This window comes from Mauremys reevesii, linkage group 5 (assembly GCF_016161935.1).
Source record: "Mauremys reevesii isolate NIE-2019 linkage group 5, ASM1616193v1, whole genome shotgun sequence".
Classification (NCBI taxonomy): domain Eukaryota; kingdom Metazoa; phylum Chordata; order Testudines; family Geoemydidae; genus Mauremys; species Mauremys reevesii.
This window is the reverse complement of record NC_052627.1, coordinates 33,778,773-33,801,875: the sequence shown is the minus strand read 5'-3', so window position 1 is coordinate 33,801,875 and position 23,103 is coordinate 33,778,773. Positions and strand designations below refer to the sequence as shown.

Here is a 23,103-nt window from a genome sequence, read left to right as displayed (position 1 = left end):
CATTCAAGTTTTTGAACATTATCTATGTCAGATACATGTTTTACATAAGTCAGTTCTATGGTAGTTTAAGGAACCGTACGAGTGCTACTGCTAAAACCAAACCATCTGACACATGGTTGGCCAGCAGGTGGGATTGTTGAGCTGCATTAAGAATGGTACTGCAAGGAACAGCAATCAGCAACATGACAGCATCTTCACTAGAACTCAACTGTTTCAAGCAAGGTCAGGTACCAATAGCACATGGGTGTTTGAAACATGGTGTAAATTGGAGAAACCCTTTACATCTCTCTAACGTAGTTCAGATTAACCCTGCGCACAGCTGCATCAGCATCAGGGAAGTACAAAGGTAAACTGTAAGCCACTTAAGCCTTGCATCTTCGCACCCCTGATCTATGCAGATCAGCAGCACCCCAGATCCGTCCAAGGTTGTACAAATGCTCCTCTCACTAGCAAGGTTTTACAGAGATTAGAAGATTATTTTGTTTTGCAAGGAGAAAGGCTTCATTAAATACAGCTTTTTAAATAAAGCTATGAGTTTTACAAAACATCAAAGTAAGAGTGCTTGTATATCAACTTTTCAGTAAAAAACATTATGAAACAGTTTTGTTCCCATAATTAAGATCAGACATTTTAACTGCAAAGTTCAATTCAAGAGTCTCTCACATTAACCGCAGACAAGCTGTTACCACCGTGTCCCCAAATTATTTGTGAGTTTTTAAACCACTTCATTTTAGGACACACATACCCCACCTCAATATTTTTATAAGACTAAAAACCCTGCTAAAAAAGGACAATTTAAAATCACTTAGGATAAACTGGTTACTAACCTTTCTGTAATGGTTCAAAATGTGTTGCATATGTCCACTCCAGCATAGCTGTGTGCGCACCCCGAGCACAGTTGACAAAATATTTTCCCTTAGTGGTATCCGTTGGCTTCAGCACCTTCTGGTGCCATGCACACATAGTGCTAGTATAAAAGGCCCTGCCAACCTGCTCCATTTCAATTTCTTCTTACTGACTGCCTCCGATTAGAGGGTCATTTTGGAATGGACGTGTGCAACACATCTTGAACAATCAGTTACAGAAAGTTTATTAACAGGTTCCTGCCCCCCTCCAAGTGCTTGCACATAACCATTCCAATGAAGGTGACTCCCAAGCAATTATACAGGAAGTGAGTTTGGAGTTCAAGGACAGACGGACTGCAAGACTGCGCGGCCAGAGCCGGCTTCTTCTCTAGCCTGCTGGGTGATGGCATAAAGTGTTCTGTCCAGGTATAAAGCTTAATGCTCGTTTGAGGTCCAGGTGTGCAATGCTGCTTCCTGTTGGTTGCTTTGAGGCTTTGGAAAGAAGCAAGGTAGGTGAACAGGTTGATTAAGATGGAAAGGAGGATGGTACTTTGGGATGTGAGCATGGTGTAACTTGTCTTTATGAAAAATTGTGTATGAGGGGTATGCCATAAGGGCTCCAATTTTGCTGATCTGTTGGGCAGAGGTGCAACAAGAAGTGCTATTTTATAGCTAAGTGAACACAGGAGCATGTTGCCATTGGTTCAAATGGAGGTCTAATAAGAGAACGTAGGACGAGGCCAGGGTTGGTGCCCTGTGGCAGGGGAACCACCAATGGTTCCAAAATGGCCATTACGTAGGTGCTGGTCCCCATGACCCAGTGGCCAAATGTTTGGCGACTCCCCTGTACTTGGGGATGCGGTGCCATAGGAATGGCCTGGGGAGCAGCACGGGCGGCTGTGGTGACAGGGGGGAGTAAGATCCCACTTCCGAGTCTGATGAAGAGGATGAACTGCAGTGTAGAGACCAAGGCAGTGCTATTCCCTTTAATGCTGGTAATTAACGTTGAAGGGAAGATCTTGATGAGGCTGCCAACAGGGGTTTTCCTCTAGGTGGCAGCCATAGTACCGGGTGAAATCCTGGCGACAACTCTTTGCTACTCAGTGTCACTAGCGGTGCCAAATCCTGACAATCTGGGGATGCCGGGACCAGTAGGGAAAATAGGTCCCTGGCTGCTGCAAATGCCTCTGGAGTCAAAGGTACTGTAAACTGGCCAGAATGCCATCTGTCTGGAGGAGGTGGCTCCTGTGCTGGTGTCAGCGGGGTTTGCAGTGGCACTGGAGCTGAAGGCATCTGATGTTGCAGTGCCATGGAGGAAGAGTGGCCAGATGTGGGTCTGGCTCTCTCCTGGTCCCAATCTGCTCACCTTCGGCACCAGCAATCGGCTCTTCTCTTGGCGTTTACAGTGCTGCTTCTTAGGCACCGAAGAAGATCCGTGCAGAGATTCCTGACCCATGCCACGTCAGAGTATGGCTCTGAGGAATGTCTTAAGGTTGCCTCCATGAGGAGGACCTTCAGTTTTGCTTCTTGGTCCTTTTAGGTGCGGAGCTTGAAGTTCCTGCAGATTTGGCAACAGTTTTTCCTCTGAGATTCCCCCAAGCACTTGAGAAAACTCAAGTGCGAGTCACTAAAAGGCACAGACTTACCACAGGAAGCACAGAACTTGAAACCCGGTGACCAAGGCATGCCCCGGCACCAGGATGTGGATGACGCCACTAAGCATGGGGGCATCCAAAACTAAACTACGATAACTATTTACACTAAAGAAACAGAAGAGTCACTAGGAGAAAATTTCCTGAGCAATGAGGAGTTCCAGCAACCATCACTGGCAGTAAGAAGGAACTGATGGGAGTAGATCGGCAGGGCCCTTTATATCGGCGCTATGAGTATGCAGCACCAGATGGCACCGGTGCTGACCTGACAGATATCACTAGGGGAAATAATTCCAGCAACTGTACTCAGGCATGCACATACTTACATTGGAATGGACATGTGCAAACACTTGAAGAATTATACATTATGTTTAAGGACACAATTTAGTCACAGATTCAGTAACTTGACTGGACCTCTGTGACTTCTGGCTTCAACTGGCCCTGGCCGCAGTCAGGGCCACGTACCCCTTTTCCCCCCTCTGTGGCCATATTGCGCCCCCCCCGCCCCCGATCCTTACCCTCTGGCTATTTTTAGTAAAGTCACACAGGTCATGGGCTCCCGTGAATTTCTGTTTATTGTCCATGACCTGTCTGTGACTTTCACTAAAAATAAAAGTGACAAAATCTTAACCTTAATTATGTTGTAGACAGACAAAGATACTGCTCTAGAATTGTACCAGGGAATGAACAGTTCTACAGTTTCACACATCAGTTACCTATGTAACTGATATTTACCTTTACTTCCAAGGCTTTTGCTTTTATGCTATCAGCATGTCTCAGTTCTGTGTCATCTGGTTGGTTTGCTTGAACTGCAACATCATTCAGATTCTTCTGTTTCAATTCATCTAGAGCACATTTAAGTTTTGCATTTGTTTCAGTGCACTGAAAAATACATTCACAAGTATTAAAATCTCTAATTTTACAGTAATATAACTTCTATTAGTATCTAATAGTATTTTGGACACAAACCATGTCAATATTTTTTTGCAGTTCAGTCTTGAGCAGGTCTCTCTCAGACTTTACACCCTCAAGTATTTGTTGGAGCTCATCTTTCTCTTGATTTATTGATGAAATCTGTTCTTGAAGTTGGAGATAGTGATTAGTTCTTTCAGCCACTAACTGGTGTCTTTCATGCGAAACACTGTTTAATGCCTCAGTTAACTGGTTGACCTAAAGAAACAGTTAAACAACATTACTATGAATTGGTCCAATTATATATACTTTCAGTATTAGAGTATTCGCTCAGTTTTGTCAAATACTGCATACAAACATCCATCCAACACCACCTTTTAAGTTGCTCCTTCCCAGGTAGGATTTAAAGATAATTAGAAACAAAAAACATTTCAGAATTAAACCTTCTCCCTCTCATAATGATATAAGAATTGGAGCTAAAGTAATTATATCAATTTTGTGCGTTAGCATTTCCCCTTTGGAGACCTAGACTTAAATCTTGACTTCGGTCACCAGTGAAGAGGAGGTTAAAAAAACAAACAAACAAAACAACCAACCTTCAGTGTAGTGGATCTTCATCTACTGCAAACTCAGAACAAATAACGAAAGGACATAAGAAAGGAGAAGGAGGGGTAGGTAATGGTATAGATGTTTACAGTTGGTTTTATTGTCCTGTCTACACCAGATATTCCATTGAATGAAGACACTACAAATTTAAAACTATTCTGTGAGTTGTGTCACCTGAGGAGACGCACAAGTTGAATAGCTTGAATGTTACAGGTCAAAATGGAAGTGAAGAGGCAAAAAAGTGAATGGAGAAGCTATACTAGTGTTGCTTTCACTATTTCTGGCTCTTTAGTCCTCCCATAGAGTACTTGTGTGATGCTATACGACTGAAATGAGACCATGTATATCATTAATGCTACCACTGTTAGACAATTGCAACAAATCTTGTACAAAGTGTGTCATATAAGGTGTGAATGGAGAAGTTATGACTTGCTAAATATTATCCTGTTTAAATCCAGTTATCACTGTATTTGAAGTTATGAATATTGGCTATGTACCTGTATCACAACTGTCTTTTTTCCTGGGTAGTTTATATCCAGTCTAGTCAGCACATTGTGAATGGACTATTCAAGTTTCATGGCCCATCAAAGACACTTTGCTCTCAATGGGCCATAGAAGAAACTCATTCTGCCCAGATGGCTCTTCCTGCGGACGGCCTCAGCCTCCAAGGGGCGAATGGCTACCCCCTGAGAGTCATCAAGCTTTGCAAGGACATGTGATATACTCATGTGAAACTGGACTCCATCTTGTGCCAGTAACTTTCTACAGATTGGGCTTTGTTTGAAACAGAAAGTTTCCAGGCACATGGCAAAGGGTATAAAAGATCCCCGGAATAACTCCATTTTGCCTCTTTCCTGCCCTGATTCTCTGGACTGTGGATTTATAACATTGGACTGAGAACCTTCCAATCTTTTGGAAGTTGCCAGAGAAACTTTACAAGTCAGCAGTCTAACATCACTGCTACAAATCTGATGTAAGGATATTGCAATTACTGAATGTATATGATCTATTATTTAAACTCATTTTCTTTTATTAATAAGCCTTTAGATTTTAGTTACTAAAGGATTGGCAGCCGCATGATCATTGGGCAAGATCTGAGTTATATACTGACCTGGCCAAGTGGTTCATCTCTTGAGATTGGAAGGACCCTATATTAGATAAAATTGTCTTTCAGTAACCACTCATCATAAAGTCCAGTGGTTAGGGTAACGAGACAAGGGCTGAGATGGCTAAGGAGACTGCCTTTCTGACTTCTTCTTAACCAGTGCGATGAGACAGAAGTTTACTTTTGTTACAGGCTTGAAATAAACTTATGATAAAATAAACACCAGTTTGGGGTGAGTCTGCCCTATTTCTCAGCAGTTTGTCCTCAATCTGGCACTCTCAGCTGTGACCCACTGAGGCAGAGGCCGAGGGACATACTGGCTTTACCTACACAAGTGGCATCCCAAGTTTGGGAAACACTGCTCTAGGCCTATCGGGAGGGCTACAAGAATCAAACACTACACATTTACAAATATTTTTACACTTTACTCAACACTTGCTGTACCTTCTCAATGCTTCCTTGAAGGTCCACCTCGAGTTTGTTCTTCTCGGCTCTAACAGTCTCCAGCATGTGCTGGAGTTTGTCTCTTTCCGCTGTTAATGAGGAACTCTGTTCCTCCAGTTGCTGAACACGTTCATTCTCACTCTCTGTCTTTTCTCTCAGTTCACTCAGCAATTGATTCCTTTCACCAGAGACTCGGTTTAATTCTTCATTCAACATTTTTATCTATAAAAACATACAAAAGAATACATACTCTTTGTATGAAAGTTTGTAAAAATTAAACAAAGTTACAGTATCCCCCAAAGTTACCACTCTAATAAGCTACAGGAAATGGCACTGTGAACAAATTCAGGCAAGCATTCAGTCATAATATCCAACAATAGGTAGAGTGAACAGGAGTTTCATCTCTAGTAAATTATAGGAAGTAACTTATTGGATAAGTGTTCTTTATCCTGGAAAGGAAAGCTAGGCAGCAGTCCTTGCTTTCTTGGTATCACACTTGCCTTCTCTTTTAGTTGTGTTGTTTCTTCTGTTAGTTTTTCTTCAGTCTTCAACAACTCCTTTTCTCTCTCTACCATCAAATTCTTCTGGGTATCCACCTGCTTTTTCAGCTCCTCATGTAGATTTTCTATTTCTGCTTGAATTTTTACAGACTGAAACACAAGAATTACATGATGATCTTTAAGAGACTTCCTTGTAGTCTGTCAATATGGAACCACAAAAAACCAATTTTGCTCATTTTAGGGGTTCTGAAAGAGAACCATCAGCATACTCATTAAGTATGCTATTTGGAAACCCTGAAAATTCAGTTTATTCTCCATTGACACCTCCCATCCTAAGTTCCTCTAGGAATTCCAAAAGGACATTAACTCATTTTGCAAATACAATCCTAGCCAATTTTGCAAGGCAAGTGAGGACAAGGATAGTGACTGGAAAAGAGTATGCCTAGATTAGGAAGGATGATAGGTAAGAGGTTACTTATCCAATTGTTCTCTGTACGTATCAGAAGATATAAAAATAATTTCTTGATAATTTTGTTAGTCGCTTCTCTAAACTCATGCCAGAAAATGGATAGTACCTTTTACACATGGAATTTGAAGGAAGTCCAGCGTTGTTACTGGAAGCTCTAGGATTAAGCCTTGGCCTTCAACTCACTCACCAGCATTTGTAAGGCAACACCTTGAAATTAAATTAACTAACCTTATGGCATCTATATGGTTAAGTCTGGAATATTTTTCTAAAAGGAATTTGTTACAAACTGTATTCCAGTCATTTGCCAGACCACCCAGTTGGGTTGAAGGAGAGAAGCTGCTAACAGGACAAAATCATATAAGAAATTTCTCATTCTGCTGCACAACTTCTCTTTATTCATTACTAATGGGAAGTAGCAAGCAGTGATTCCCAGAAATGGTGTGGGAAGGTTAACAGGCATTATGGTAGAGCAGGGGTTGGCAACCTTTCAGAAGTGGTGTGCCAAGTCTTCATTTATTCACTCTAATTTAAGATTTCGCGTGCCAGTATACATTTTAACGTTTTTAGAAGGTCTCTTTCTATAAGTCTATAATATAGAACTAAAATGATTGTTGTATGTAAAGTAAATAAGGTTTTTAAAATGTTTAAGAAGCTTCATTTAAAATTAAATTAAAATGCAGAGCCCCCCGGACCAGTGGCCAGGACCCAGGCAGTGTGAGTGCCACTGAAAATCAGCTCCTGTGTCGCCTTTGGCACGTGTGCCATAGGTTGCCTACCCCTGTGGTAGAGTAACAGGTAGAAATAGAAATGCCCCACATACATAGCAAGAGCTTTGTAATTTTAGAAATAATCTGTGAATGAATCCAGTAGCCTCTTCCTACCAAAGGATACCTCTACAAAGGAATGGAAGTGCACTTCTCAAAGTTTTCCTTGGACCATGCTCCAACACCCCCTACTTCCAAAATGCTGCTAGGGACTCCATATAGGGAGTTCTGATTCCAGGGATGTTCTTCCAGATGCTTACAGATCCATACCAACTGGTGTAGGATTTTAATTTCTCATCTGCAGCAGTGCCACAGCATTTTGGATAGAATGAGATCAACGTGCTACAATTGACACATGCGCTCAATAGATTTGATATACATTTTTGGAGCTCTAAGGCAGCCCTCTTATGCCACAAACTTCCAAAGGGGTGCAAAGGCCTGGAACACAACGGGAGAAATATTTCATAGGAATTGAGGAAAGAAGACTTTACCTTGGGTGAAAAGGTTTCTGGAGCTATGACCTTTTCCTCACGACAACAGCAGTGTGGTTCTGATACAGATAGAACTTATTCTACACCCTACCTTTAGGAGGTATCGTGACTAGAGAGGCTAGCTATACACTTGTCTAATCCATCATCTTGACATTTTACCCATATGGGGAGTCTGATGTGCCTATCTAAACGAACACTGCTAGGGCTGTTACCGACCTTCTATAGTTCTTGGCTGTGGGACATCAATCAACCATCTCAAAGAAACTAGTGTAGCTGAGATCACCAGAACTTGTTTATTTGATAACAAGATATACAGGCCAGGCTCCCACTGAGCTAGGCACTGTACAAAGATTTATTTCTCCTTAGCCAAAAACCAAAATTCGACCAGTTCATTGAATGAAGTTTCCTGATTGAGTTCTGTCTAGGTAGCACCAAGCAGCAGTGAGCCAAGGTTAACAAAATTCTTGTGCTCAACTTCCCATTTTATTAACACTAGGTGGTAGAGACCCAGATGAAGAAGGGGTCCCTGCTTCTAGAGATCTGATCTTTTTTTGCAGGTGCAATGGATATTTCTTGACTGTCTATCAAGCCCAAACAAGTGCCTTCTAGGCCAGTGGAGGAATTCAGGTCTCTTTTCTGTATCCTTTATGTGAACTGCCTTGAAAGGCAGTACATTCATCTTTACCCTGTAAATTATTTCCATTTCTAGCAAGAGGCTTTGAACTATGGTTACACCCTGATTTTGGACAAAAGATAAACTGCTCATGCTTTGAGATGATAAACTAATCTCCAACAGGATGTAGGAGCAAACATGTCCTAAAGGAAAGTTATTCCATAACTGCCCCCTACATCATCGTTTCTTGTACCTTCCTTTGAAGTAGTAGGTATTGGCTACTGTCAAATGGCATACGGACATCTACTGGCCATTGGTCTGACCTCATATGGTCATGTCCATATTTTTGTTCATACATACATCTGAGAGCGGTTAAAGTGATCTAAAAGGATATGTACTTGAGCTTTCGTAAGTTAGTCTTCCACGCATGCTCCCCATCCTGTGAGACTTGCTTCGATAGTAAGTTGGAAGGGAATGGAGTGACAATTGAATTGGCTATCAGTATGTTAGTGATTTATACCTCCCCACAAAGAAACTTTTGGATGCAAAATTTGTGTAACACCTTGTTTTGCATTACATCTGGCAAATGAGTGCATGTCCTCAAAAGAACATTCTGTTGACTCACCCTGATGAGTTCCACTCATAGGATACTGATGCAGAGCACCAGCAATCCCAATTGCTAGAGACAATTGGCTATGGATGTCTACTACCAGGAAATAACTGATGTAAGGGACTCTTAGATCTTTCTGGTCAACATTTTACTACCATGCTAAAGATTTACAGAATCATGCCTGTTTTCACCCTGGGTGAATTGCATAGATGAGAAGCATTATCTGTTAGTCATGAATAAGGAGAGAAGCTGTGCAGCCGCAGAAGTATTCATAAACATCATTTCAACACACCTTACCGTATCAGTGTATAAACTTCAAGTTTATTTCTCATTGTAATGAATGCTCCACATACTTTAAGCCTACCACACATTTAAGTTACCACCAATCCTTTCACTCAGGCATTGAGCCCTACATAAAGATGAAAGCATCTCTAACTATTGAGTTCTTAAAAGCACAATTACAATTAACATGGGTATTGGTGTCAGATGCCTCTAGGCCTATCGGGAGGGCTGCAAGAATGAAACACAATACTTTTAAATATTTTTAAACTTTACTTGACACTTGCTGTACCTTCTCAATGCTTTCGTGAAGGTCCACCTCGAGTTTGTTCTTCTCTGCTCTAACAGTCTCCAGCATGTGCTGGAGTTTGTCTCTTTCTGCTGTTAATGAGGAACTCTGTTCCTTCAGTTGCTGATTACGTTCATTCTCGCCCTCTGTCTTTTCTCTCAGTTCACTCAGCAATTGATTCCTTTCACCAGAGACTAGGTTTAATTCTTCATTCAACATTTTTATCTATAAAAACATACAAAAGAATACATACTCTTTGGTTTTTACAAACTTTCATACAAACAAAGTTACAGTATCCCCCAAAATTACCACTCTAATAAGCTACAGGAAATGGCACTGTGAACAAATTCAGGCAAGCATTCAGTCATAATATCCAACAATAGGTAGAGTGAACAGGAGTTCTATCTCTAGTAAATTATAGGAAGTAACTTATTGGATAAAAGTGTTCTTTATCCTGGAAAGGAAAGCCAGGCAGCAGTTCCTGCTTTCTTGGTATCACACTTGCCTTCTCTTTTAGTTGTGTTGTTTCTTCTGTTAGTTTTTCTTCAGTCTTCAACAACTCCTTTTCTCTCTCTACCATCAAGTTCTTCTGGGTATCCACCTGCTTTTTCAGCTCCTCATGTAGATTTTCTATTTCTGCTTGAATTTTTACAGACTGAAACACAAGAATTACATGATGATCTTTAAGAGTCTTCCTTGTAGTTTATCAATATGGAACCACAAAGAAACAATTTTGCTCATTTTAGGGGTTCTGAAAGAGAACCATCAGCATATTCATTAAGTCTGCTATTTGGAAACCCTGAAAATTCAGTTTATTCTCAGCTGACACTTCCCATGCTAAATTCCTCTAGGAATTCCAAAAGTACATTGACTCATCTTGCAAATACAATCCTAGCCAATTTTGCAACGCAAGTGAAGATAGGGATAGTGACTGGAAAAGAGTATGCCTAGACTAGGAAGAACAATAGATAAGAGGTTACTTATCCGATTAAGGTCATGTCTATGTTTTCATACACACATGTGAGAGCAGTTAAAGTGATCTAAAAGGATATGTACTTGAGCTTTCGTAAGTTAGTCTTCCAGGCACGCTCCTCATCCTGTGAGACTTGCTTTGATAGTAAGTTGGAAGGGAATGGAGTGACAACTGAATTGGCTATCAGTATGTTAGTGATTTATACCTGCCCACAAAGAAACTTTTGGATGCAAAATTTGTGCGACACACCTAGTTTTGCATTGAATCTGGCAAGTGAATGCATGTCCTCAAAAGAACATTCTGGAGACACACCCTGCTTAGTCTCATTCATAGGACACTGATGCACAGTACCAGCAATCCCAATTGCTAGAGATAATTGGCTATGGATGTCTACTACCAGGAAATAACTGATGTAAGGAACTCTTGGATCTTTTTGGTCAACATTTTACTACTGTGTTAAAGATTTGCAGAATCATTCCTGTTTTCACCCTGGGTGAATTGCATAGATGAGAAGCATTACCTGTTGGTCATGAATAAGGAGAGACGCTGTGCAGCCACAGAATGTTCATAAACATCATTTCAACACAAACCTTAGTGTATCACTGTATTTTCCAGTCTATGTCTCACTATAATGGATTTTCCACAATTTTACACACCTTAAGCCTACCATACATTTAAGTTACCACCAATCCTTTCACTCGGGCATTGAGCCCTACATAAAGATGAAAGCATCTCTAACTACTGAGTTCTTAAAAGCACAATTACTATTAACATGGGTACTGGTGTCAGATGCTTCTAGGCCTATCGGGAGGGCTGCAAGAATGAAACACAACACTTAAATATTTTTACACTTTACTTGACACTTGCTGTACCTTCTCAATGCTTTCGTGAAGGTCTACCTCGAGTTTGTTCTTCTCTGCTCTAACAGTCTCCAGCATGTGCTGGAGTTTGTCTCTTTCCTCTGTTAATGAGGAACTCTGTTCCTCCAGTTGCTGTATACGTTCATTCTCGTCCTCTGTCTTTTCTCTCAGTTCACTCAGCAATTGATTCCTTTCACCAGAGACTAGGCTTAATTCTTCATTCAACTTTTCTATCTATTAAAAACATACAAGAAATACATATTGTAATTTTGTTTTGTTTACAAATTTTCATATAAATAGTACCCCCCAAAGTTTTCCATTCTGGTAAAAGTTACAGGAAACAGCATGGTGAACAGATGTAAGCATTCAGTCAAAGTCTAAAAATAAAATTTTACCTCTCTTTTTTTTCTTTATAAACACATAAATGAGTTGCTACACCAGAAATGTAACTAAGATTGATAGACCAACAAAAACATTTACACACAGTGGGCAAGAAATTTTTCTTTGACTTAATGTCTTTGCCATATTCTGAAGGAGACACAAGGTTGGTGAGGTAATCTTTTATTGGACTGACTTCTGTTGGAGAGAGAGAGAAGCTTTTGAGCTTATACAGACCTATTCTTCAAGTCCTTCAGGTTCTGAAGTCAGTCCAATAAAAGATATTACCTTGTTGGGAGAGACTCGGACTTGACATGGTCCCCCCAGTCATCTTGTATGCTCAGCCCCCATAAACTAGAAAAAAAAAATCTATAGTCAGGAAAATTTGGCCTTGGCTTAGGCAGATAAAACAAAATGCCAGCTGCAGCATTACTAACAGGGATAGATACAGTAAAGAAAAAAAAATCTTGAGTTTCAGCAATTTTTTTTTACTGGTGTCTGAGAGTTTCTTGGTAGAAGATGTTTTTGAGGATAAGTAAAAATTATGAGGTTTTGCTGTTGCTAGGGAAATAGCCCATTACGGGTTATTTTGAGAAATTAGAGAGAATATTTTGAAAGAGCAGGTAGTCACGATCTACTGCTGATTAAGCATTCCTACCCTAAGAGTGCATCCCACCAACAAGTCATAAAAATAAGCAGATGTTGAGATGTTTTAACAAACTTTGAAAAATGCAAAAGATATATGAGTAGGCAGGTCCTAGGCATGTGAACCTCTGTATAGTCATATTATGTACAATAATTGATTAGTATTTTTGCATAGCTACATTTTGAGTAAAATAATTGGTTAAGGTATAAATAAAAAACTCATTTTAACTATACAAGAATCAGAAGAAAAGCTAGTTGGAATTTAACTCAGAGACAACTCAAGAACAAGCTGCTAGAACTTGGATAAGCTGCATGACACCATACTGTGCAGAAGCCGTAGCCCCAGACAATTCAATCCTGACTAGCCATCAGGAGAACTCCGTCTGCTTTATGGAGTGGTGATCATTGGAATGCTTGGTATGTGTATTCTGTTGATTAATTGCTAATAAATATAGATTAAGGGTATTACTGTGTGAAGGCTCTTTCACTGGGAAAAAGTCCCACTAACCCATAGAGGGCCACTGGACCTGGGGAAATGGGAGGGGCCCAAAATTGTAACCACCTCACCCACCTTTTCTCTCTAGTAACCATGTTGGTTCCAGGGTCTAACACCACTGCATAGTCTGAAGGAATGAAGTTTCAAAATCGAAAGGAAGGAGAAAAAGAGTCAGATACCCAAGTTCATGTTCAACTCTCTTGTACTGAACTGATTTCTTTTGGAGTGTTTCTCTCCTGTCCATTGTCCTAACAACAGCTGACCACTGGCGAGCTAGCCAGAAGATATCACCCTTGCTGAAGGATACAGATTCCACGTAGGAAGCTGCCAAGTAGGTTTACTTCGCAACTGACAGAATGTCCTTACTTAGAGAAAAGTCAGTAACTTTTAACTCACAGCACCATGACATTTTTACCTTTAAAAAGAATGAGTACTAAGTACTTCCTATCGCTTGTTCTATAAGGTCCTTTGGAAAAAAAAGTTCCCGTTTGAAGGAATGGATGCATCTTTGTGAGCATGACCACTGATGCACCAGCATCTGATTGCCTGCACTATAATTTACAGTTTTGTTATGCTTTTGTTCAATCTTAGTGTTATCTTTGAGGATGTAGTCAGAATAGAAACTACTAGATGATACAGGATGGAAGTCCTTAAACACCAGGAAGATATTTTCCCTGTGATTAGGGCCATTCTTTTGTCTGGTTTAATGTTAGACTACTTTTTGTCCTCTCTCTGGACAGAGTTATTTATATTTTTATATAGGGCTAAGAAGCATAAAAATGAAAGTTTTAATTTTTGTGCTTCTTAACCAAGTTCTGATAGTTCATGTCATCTGTGGGTGACATCTCAATCACTTTCATGACAGACTGACAGCAAACTCAGGATTTTGATCTTCCTATAGGAGCAAGCAGGAAGAGGAGCAAAGGTATCAGGATTAAGACAGTTGTGAGGCAGATATTCAGGAGTGCTCAGCATCCAGCCAGCTCCCATTGTCCTGAAAACATGCCAAGGACTTTTGAACCTCGCCCATAAGAAGTTATTAGCACTAGCAAAGATGATCAAAAAGCTAGTACGTTGTGTAAGTGTTCTTTATCCTGGAAAGGAAAGGTAGGCAGTAGTCCTTGCTGTCTTGCTACAGTACTTGCCTTCTCTTTAAGTTGTGTTGTTTCTTCTGTTAGTTTTTCTTCTGTCTTCAACAACTCCTTTTCTCTCTCTATCATCACATTCTTCTGGGCATCAACCTTCTCCTTCTGACATTTCAGCTCCTTCTGTAGATTTTCCATTTCTTCCTGAATTTTCACCGACTGAAACACAAGACATTACATCAGGGGTAGGCAGCCTATGGTATGCGTGCCGAAGGTGGCATGCGAGCTGATTTTCAGTGGCACTCACACTCCCCGGATCCTGGCCACCAGTCCGGGGGCTCTGCATTTTAATTTAATTTTAAATGAAGCTTCTTAAACATTTTACAAACCTTATTTATTTTACATACAACAATAGTTTAGTTCTATATTATAGACTTGTATAAAGAGACCTTCTACAAACATTAAAATGTATTACTGGCACGCGAAACCGTAAATTAAAGTGAATAAATGCAGATTTTGCACATCACTTCTGAAAGGTTGCCGACCCCTGCATTACGTGATGATACTTAATAAGAGACTTCGCTGAATTCTGTCAAATTGGAACTATAAAAAAAGATGTAAGCACAACTGCTCAAGGGTTCTAAAAGAGAACATAGCAGACTTAATGGGTATCTGAAAGCCATGAAAATTCAGTTTATCCTCTATTGATACCTCCCACCTCTAAGGATTCCAAAAGGACACGGTGGATCTCTTTCTGGAAATGTAATCCTTGCCAACTGACTCTTGGCCAGGATCAGGATGGGGGGAGGGATAGCTCAGTGGTTTGAGCACTGGCCTGCTAAACCCAGGATTGTGAGTTCAATCCTTAAGGGGGCCACTTAGGGATCTGGGGCAAAAATCAGTACTTGGTCCTGCTAGTGAAGGCAGGGGGCTGGACTCGATGACCTTTCAAGGTCCCTTCCAGTTCTAGGAGATAGGTATATCTCCAATTATTATTATTATTCTTAACTTCAAAAGGCAAATAAAAATATGGATGTACAATTAAAACAAACTAGTAAATTTGGGTAGTAGGAGGTTGCCTTTTAGATGGTTTTCTGAATATAACCAGAAGAGATCGCTGAGTCCATGCTCAGTGACCACAGCAAGAATTTTCTCAAGCTCAACGTTCTAATGCTGGGTAAATAGCAAAGAGTCTTGCACCAGTACACTTCATGGAACAGGTACGTATGTACTTACAATTGTTGTTCTATTAAGATCAACATCTGAATGGAAGAATAATTTGATTACTTGGGTCTGTGCATTTGCACCTGTTGTGTGTACAAAAGTATCTCGGAGCTTTAAAGCTTGAAGCCATTAAGATCCATCAGGAGTTCTACTCTGCTACCCTACTGAAATACTCAGGTTACTCCAATTCCCCATTCCTGTTAAAATCAGTGATTCCAGTTAAGTCTTTGGTAAGTTTACCTAAAACTTATTATTTCTGACCAGAGTTTAGTGAACTTATAGAAAATTACTTGTTATTTTGCTTTCATTAACTTCAGAATCTGATTTTCATCACATGCAAGGTAAAGCCTTTCACTAATACCTGCTTCCAGATAAGGTGGGATTGATGAAGCCAGGTACAACACAATTACAGATAAAACAAAGCAGTATCTGCTGTGTACATATGCTGTCCTTTGAGAGATCATGGCATTGTTTTACTTCTAATATTAGAGGGGGGAAAATGTGTTGCCAATTGGTTTCCTTCCTGGGACTAACCTCTCCCCTAATCCAACTCAACCTGGACTGAATTATCCAGGAGCTCAAATCTCCTGTTACTATTAAACATGGATTGTTCTACACAGTTGTATTCAAAGTTAAACGCAGAATCACTGTTGTTATATCTTGTTATAGAAACTAAATGTGTACTTCTACTGTTGTAAGAACATCAAATCTGGATTGCCCTCTGGTGACCAAAACACAACCTATGGTAATTGGGGAAGTGATCCTGGCCAAGAGTCAGTTTCAGGAGTTCAACTGTAAAGCAGTTTAAACCACTCTGAACATTTGCAAGTAATTTTAAGTCCCTAAGAGAGGTTTGATACGTACCCTCTCTTTGTTTTCCTCTATGTCCATCTTTAACTGGTCTCTTTCTGTTCTAACACATGCTAGAATTTGCTGAAACTCATCTCTCTCTTGAGAAACTGAAGAGATCTCCTGCAGCTGTGGACATATACGTTCATTCATTGTTTGTTCAATACGTTCTTTTTCTGCTAGTAGTTTGTCATGTTCACAGGAAACAAGAGTCAGGTTTTCAGATAGCTGAATGACCTAAAAGGAAAACAAGAATCGGAATGATCATCAAGGGTATAGCACACAAAAAAGCTTCAGTAAATTCTGTGATTACTTTAAGTAAAAAAAGGTTTTTTTCGACCTAATATACCGATTCTGTTACGAAAAATCCATGTTTGGTGCACACTTCATAGGAATGATCTACCAATAAGTTCATTGGTTTGTTACCAATAGTGTTTTTTATACCATATGAGATTTCCTTTATTATTAAACTTTGATAGTAAAACAAAGCAACGTTTGACAGATTTCATCACAGCCTAATAAAAGTTTTCAATAGCATTCATTTGAGTAGTTTATGGGTGAAAAAAATCAACAGTCCAATTTTATGGCCACATGAAAGTGGTTTATAGTTAGGCTTAGAAAAATTCAATTTTTATTTTTTATATTGACAAGTTTATTTTAAGCATTTGTTCAATTTTTACTGATTTAAATTGTCATAGTTTCAGGAAATCGTGGGGTATGTGTCAGACAATAGTGCGGCGGATCAGACAGTTATTTAATGACAGACGTCAAGATTCAAAAAGCTAAATCTTTATAAGCACTAAAAACAAGTTGCCAACATCACGTCAAAATATACAAAGTAAATATCCTTAAATCAAAGTAATAAGTTCTCAAGCAGCATTAATCTTACTTTGCTTAGCTGTAAATTTTGATTGACGTTTTTTGTTGGTTTGTGTGTGGAATAGATGTTTACTGACATTTACTGATAAATATCTAATCCATCCAAGCCTATTTATAGTTTTACACGCTACTGTCAGGCATATTACAATAGATGTATGCATCAATTTAATAAGCTCCTAGAAACTTGAGATTTTCTATGATAGCCTTAGCGTTTGAGGCTCAAAAAGGACTTTTTAAAATAGTTTAAAGAATGTTTACTAATATGTAGGCATTTGATCCAGAACTACATCAAAAGATTTCCTCCAGATAGTTTAAGAAAAAAAAAAAATCTAAGCCATGTCATACATATTAAGGGTGAAATCCGGGCCCTTAGTGAAGTCCATGGGAGTTTTAACATTGACTCATATGGAGCCACAATTTCACCCCAAAATTTAGTTACACTTATTTACTACAATTCCAACTCAATTTGTAGCTGTGAAGTTAGTTATATTAGGTTTTCATTGCCCTTTAGTACCATGTTGGGCAAAGACATATTTTAGTGAAGTTACAAACTGAAATTAAGATTCCACAGATCATAAATTTGCTAAATACAAGTCTGCAGAGAACACAGAAGGCAGTGTTAAACAAATTTTTAATATAAGTTACATCTTACCTTCTGCTTAAGATCATTAATTGTTTTCCCTAGTGTCTCTTGAACTTTGGAGAGCTGAGTTTCCTTCTCTGAAATATTTCCTTTTAACTCCTCGATAGTTTCCTGATGCTGTTTGAGAGAGCTATAAGCATTTTTCAGTTCTTCCTGCATCTCTGCATTCTTTAAGCAAAGGACATGAAAAAAAAGATTTGTTGAAAGTGAACATTAAGTGTCTCTTCAAAAAAAACCCATACTATACCAATGTTCATAAAGATAAAAGAATTAAAGTAATAGTTTTAAAATTGGACTACATTTCTTACTATTGTAATTGGTTCCTGGATAGTCTCTCTGAGCTGGTCCCTCTCTATTTGGAGAGTCTCTTGTGTTTTCAGATCATCTCTTTCCTATGCTACAGTTTTTGTTTCCTGACAATCATGAAGTTTGAGTGCTCTGAAAACTCTTTTCTAGATTCATGGGCTTTCAATTCCTCCGTTTCATGCAGCCTCTTCTGAATGCCTCTACTCTTCCTTCAAGCCAATTATTTGTTCCTGCTGAGTAGACTTTTGTTGCAGCTGTTGGATTTGTTTGATTTTTTTTTTTAATTCGAAAAGAAAAGTCAAAGCAATTCTTTAACAACTTATTTGGAGAGGTCGAAGACTACAATAGTTGCATATTGGATGGACTATTTAACTTTCATTTATGGCACTGAATGTGACAATGCCAGAGTCAACATTTTGAATCTCTTAAAGATATTAAATCTTCATTGCCATTTATTTGTCTTAATGGAGTCAAGACATTTATTCATAAAACAGGTAAGTTTTTCTATTATGACAACTGTTTCGTAACGGAAGAATCTAAAATTACAATTTTTAAAAACACGTTGGCTGGTTTGCATTTCTGGTAATACTATATCCACATTTACATCTCCCAGAGATGGATATGATATAGATGGCATCTCATTCACATCCACTTATACTTTACTGTAGAGAAGATGAGTGATAAAGGACAAGTTACCAGTTGGCGTTCGAGATGTGTTGCTCATGTCTATTCCACAGTAGGTGTGCGTGCTCGCCATGTGCACCAGTGCCGGAAGTTTTTTCCCTTAGCAGTACCCATACTGGGGGAGCACCGCGGCGACCTCTGGAATGGCGCCTGTATATCACGCTATAAACGGGACTGTGCGCTCCCCCCACCCTTGGTTCCTTCTTGCCGGAAAACTCCGACAGTGGGGAAGGAGGGCGGGGTGTGGAATAGACATGAGCAACACATTTCGAAGAATGCCAGTTACAGAACAGGTAACTGTCCCTTCTTCTTTTAGTGATTGCACATGTGTATTCCACAGTAGGTGATTCCAAGCTATACCTGTTAGAGGTGGGTAGGAGTTCACGATAGCCCAGGACGGAATACCGCCTTGCCGAACCCGGCGTCATCCCCAGACTGGGAGACGATCACATAATGCAAAGTGAACGTGTGAACTGAGGCCCAAGTGGCCACTCTACAAATGTCTTGGATAGGGACATGGGCTACGTAGCCAGCTGATGAGGCCTGAGCCCTCGTTGAGTGTGCCCTAACAATCGGTGGCGGGGAAACCCGTCAGATCATATCACGCGACGCGTACATAAGTAATCCATCCAAAGGGAAGACTGGGGGGGGTGGGGTTGCCCCTTCACTTGCTCAGCCGAGGCAACAAAAAGCTGCGAGGATTTCCGGAACAGTTTGGTCCGATCCAGGTAAAAGGCTAGCGCTCTACATACATTGAGCGTGTGGAGGCGGCGTTCCTCGTTAGAGGAATGGGGCTTAGGACAGAGCACGGGGAGAAAGATGCTCTGATCCACATGGAAGGCGGAGACCACCTTCGGGAGGAACGCCGGGTGTGGGTGAAGCTGGACTTTATCCCTGTGGAAGACCATATGGGGGGTTCCGAGGTCAAGGCCCTGAGTTCCGAGACACGGCGGGCCAACGTGATTGCCACAAGAAAGGCCATCTTTCATGAGAGGTGAGACCAGGAACACATGGCCGGGGTTCAAAGGGAGGACCTGTGAGTCGAGACAAAACTAGGTTCAGGTCCCTTTGCAGCACAGGGGGTCTCGCGTACGGGAATGAGCGGTCAAGGCCCCTAAGGAAACAGGAGGTCATAGAGTGGGAGAAGACTGGGTGCCCTTGCACCGGCGGGTGGAAGGCCGATAAGGCCGCCAGGTGTACCCTGACAGAGGCGGGTGCCAGTCCTTGTGTCCTAAGGGACAGGAGGTAGTCCAGGATAAGCTGGAGAGGCGCGGAGGAAGGGTAGACTCCCCGCTCACTCACCCACTTGGAGAACTTGGACCACTTTGCCATGTACATCCGGCGTGTGGATGATTTCCTACTTTCCAGGAGGATCCAGCTTACCTGCTCCGAACGTCTGCCCTCCTCCACGTCTAGGCACGGAGCAACCACGCTGTCAGGTGGAGCTCGGCTAGGTTGGGATGGAGGAGGCGGCCCCCATTTCCTCAGCCTGCAGCTGAAGGCTGGATGCCACTCGCTTTAGCAGGTCTTGGTGTGCCTTAAAATCCTCCTGAGCAATTGGTGGCGGTGGCGCCGTTATGGCGTCATCCGGTGCTGGGAAAGAGCCAGTGTGGAGCCATGGGCCTCGATCGGTACCGGGCAGTCGAGCCCCAGATCAGAGTCTGGGCGTGGGTCCGCCGACTCGTGGCCCGCCGACCTCTCTCTTAGGCGGCCGGACGAGGCTGATGGAGTCTGAGACGCTCTGGCGACCGAGCGGGCTCCCATCTGGGCGGGCATCGGAGGCCATGGTGCCCACTGGCACGACTGTCCCTGCCACAGGGCCCCTTGCCACTGACCCGGCTGAGGGCCCGGTGGCGGTAGTTGTCCCGGCTGAGCCGCGCAGGCCGAGGATGGGTTGCTGGGTGCCGAGGTCCCCGTCGAGCGCATGGTCTCACGGGAACGGTATGAGCAGTGGTGCCTGCGATGCCGCCTCTCTCGGGACCTGGACCTCAAAGTTGAGGAATGGTACCCCCTGAAGAGCTGCTTTGATACCCATGACAGCATCACAAGCGGAATCTCGAGCACGATGTCTAGTTGAGCGGGAACTGGAACGAGAACGACTATGTCTATCCCGTCGAGACCAGCTGCGGTAATCACGTCACAAAGGGAAACGTTCCTGGCGCCTCTCTTGATGCCGATGCTCACTGGCAGGTAGCGCCGAGGGTTCCAGAGACTCCCGTCCGGGTGGTGACTGGGACGGTCTGGTCGGTGTCGAGGGAGGGCGTGAGCTGCCGGACAACCTGTCGCTGTGTGCCGAATGGTGCAGGGAACTGCGACCCGCAGGAGAGGTTTGATGGGCCCTCAATGAGGGTTTGCCCCGGGACCAGGGACCCATCACCGGTTGCGTGCCTGGAACTGGGAGACTCGTAATGTTTTTCACGGCCTGCATCGCCTCTGGCGTCCGTACCGGTGGAGATGTGCACTCGGACGTCGCCGCTCAACACAAGTCGGAGGCCTTGAGCCCGGGGGGGGGACCGTGGGCTGCCCGACGCGGGACCAGCCTCTCTCTTTCCTTGTCTCGGCGCCGCTGTGAGGTAGGACCCTTTCCCTGCTTCTTGGAGGGGGAACTGTGCCGGCTAATAGAGGGTGCCTCGCTACGTACCAACGGACAGGCGGCGGGAGTTGGGGCTAATGCTGATTCCATCAAGACAGCACGGACTCTAATGCCTCTCTCCTTCTTGGTCCATGGCTTGAATGACCTGCAGATCTTACAACGTTCGCTGACGTGAGTCTCACCCAAACAGCGGAGACACTCAGCGTGCAGGTCACTCCTAGGCATAGAACGGCGACAAGAGTCGCATGACTTGAAGCCTGGGGCTCGGGGCGTGCCCTGAGCCCACTCTAACAACTGAAGTAACAATTCCACGAACGGTACCCACTAAGGATGAGTAAAAAGGCTGCAGCAGAGCTGGAGCAAAAAGTTCCAACTACCTTCACTGGCGACAAGAAGGAACTGAGGGTGGAGGGAGCGTGTGGTCCCCCTTATAGCGCGATATACAAGCGCCACTCCAGGGGTCGCTGCGGTGCTCCCCCAGTACAGGTACTGCTAAGGGAAAAACTTCCGGCACTGGTGCACGTGGCGAGCACGCACACCTACTGTGGAATACACATGAGCAACCACTCGAAGAAGAATCGATTTATTGATTAAACAGTTTAGGTTTCTAAGGTCTAGAACGGGGCAAAAACCCCCCACCAGTCTTTTGGGATCCAAGAAGTACCGAGAATACAATCTTTCCCCCATGATCTGGCTGGGGACCTCCTCTGTTGCTCTCAGTTTCAGAGACCAAACTTTGTGAAGCAATATGTTCTTATTAGTTGGGTCACAAAAGGGACAGAAGAGGTGGGTTGGGAAAGTGGAGGGAGGTGAATTGGATAACATACCCCTCCATTACTGTGCTGAGCAGCCACCTGTCTATCTTTCCAAGAACTTTCAAAGAGGGATAGGGGCTCCCCAAAGGGAGAAAAGAGAGATGGTCAGGGTACTGTCCTCAACTGAACAATCAAAATTATTGCTTCATAGTCAAAAAATGTCTAGTGAGAATTGCCTGCTGAAGATGATGCTGACTGGTGACATCAAGGAGGTCTGGACTGTCTCTTGGCAGTGTCCAGTGACCTCTGCTGAAAGGAAGATCTCAAGTAAGGTTGAGGTCCAAACCGTTTCCTCTTTGTTGCTGGGGTGCAGACCCCCAATGGATGGAGTCACCTGGGAGATTTTAAGGTGCGTATGGTGTCATCTGTTTTCTGAGATAAGACCCTTCAAAAGGGAAAATCTTCAGCTGTATATTGCCAAAGGTGCTTTGAAATTGCAGCTCGAGCATTGAAGCCTACGAAGGTGGGTGTACTTCAGATGCATCCAACAAAACCAATGAACAAGGTGGCTGGAATGTCAGAGAGGAGATCGGAGCTGGCAGTGCAGCATCAAGGACTGAACTGTTCCTAAAAATGTTGAGGGCACTGACGGTGCTGCCAGTGCCAAATGCATTGCAGCTGCCATTGCAGGTGCAACAGGGGAGGGTCCAGTAAGGTAAGGCACAGAATATCCATGGCATTCAGTAAGGACTGGGGAGTCAGAGGCACTGAGATAAGTAGGTGTTCAAATGACATTGCCAGCTGTGCTGACAGCATCTTGATCAGGGGTGCTGAACAGGGACCTCGTAAAAGGTGAAGACACCAGTCTCAACAGCCCCCGAAGAAGGCAAAGTGTATGGTATTGCCCCAGGTGGAACTGGTGAGTGCCTATGCCTATGAGAGGCTTTGATACTGCACCAAAGGACTTGCTGGAAGCCTTCTTATGAAGTGAAGGCTGGGATTTCGATTGCCTGTCAGAGTTAGAAGGATGCTTGGGACACTATGAGGAGGTCACTGAAGAGGACAAAAAGCAACACTCGTCTCCAGATTTGTGCTTTGAATCCAGAGCAGCTGCAGGGGCACTCTTGAGTTAGTCTTCTCATGATCAGGGTCCA

At 42.5% G+C, this 23,103-nt stretch overlaps 1 protein-coding gene across 3 annotated transcripts in view; it reads right to left on the bottom strand.

Moving 5' to 3' along the window:
- The window catches only part of CENPE (centromere protein E), a 77,594-nt gene that overhangs the window by 14,162 nt on the left and 40,329 nt on the right, over positions 1-23,103 (bottom strand). For all 3 annotated transcript variants that reach the window (XM_039541790.1, XM_039541789.1, XM_039541788.1), the window contains 10 exons: positions 17,621-17,779; positions 16,105-16,326; positions 14,077-14,235; positions 11,425-11,646; positions 10,085-10,234; positions 9,583-9,804; positions 6,065-6,214; positions 5,565-5,786; positions 3,467-3,667; positions 3,233-3,379 (listed from right to left, as the gene is read on the bottom strand). In XM_039541790.1, the coding sequence (XP_039397724.1) occupies positions 3,233-3,379; positions 3,467-3,667; positions 5,565-5,786; positions 6,065-6,214; positions 9,583-9,804; positions 10,085-10,234; positions 11,425-11,646; positions 14,077-14,235; positions 16,105-16,326; positions 17,621-17,779 (1,854 nt within the window). The remainder of the gene's footprint in view (positions 1-3,232; positions 3,380-3,466; positions 3,668-5,564; positions 5,787-6,064; positions 6,215-9,582; positions 9,805-10,084; positions 10,235-11,424; positions 11,647-14,076; positions 14,236-16,104; positions 16,327-17,620; positions 17,780-23,103) is intronic.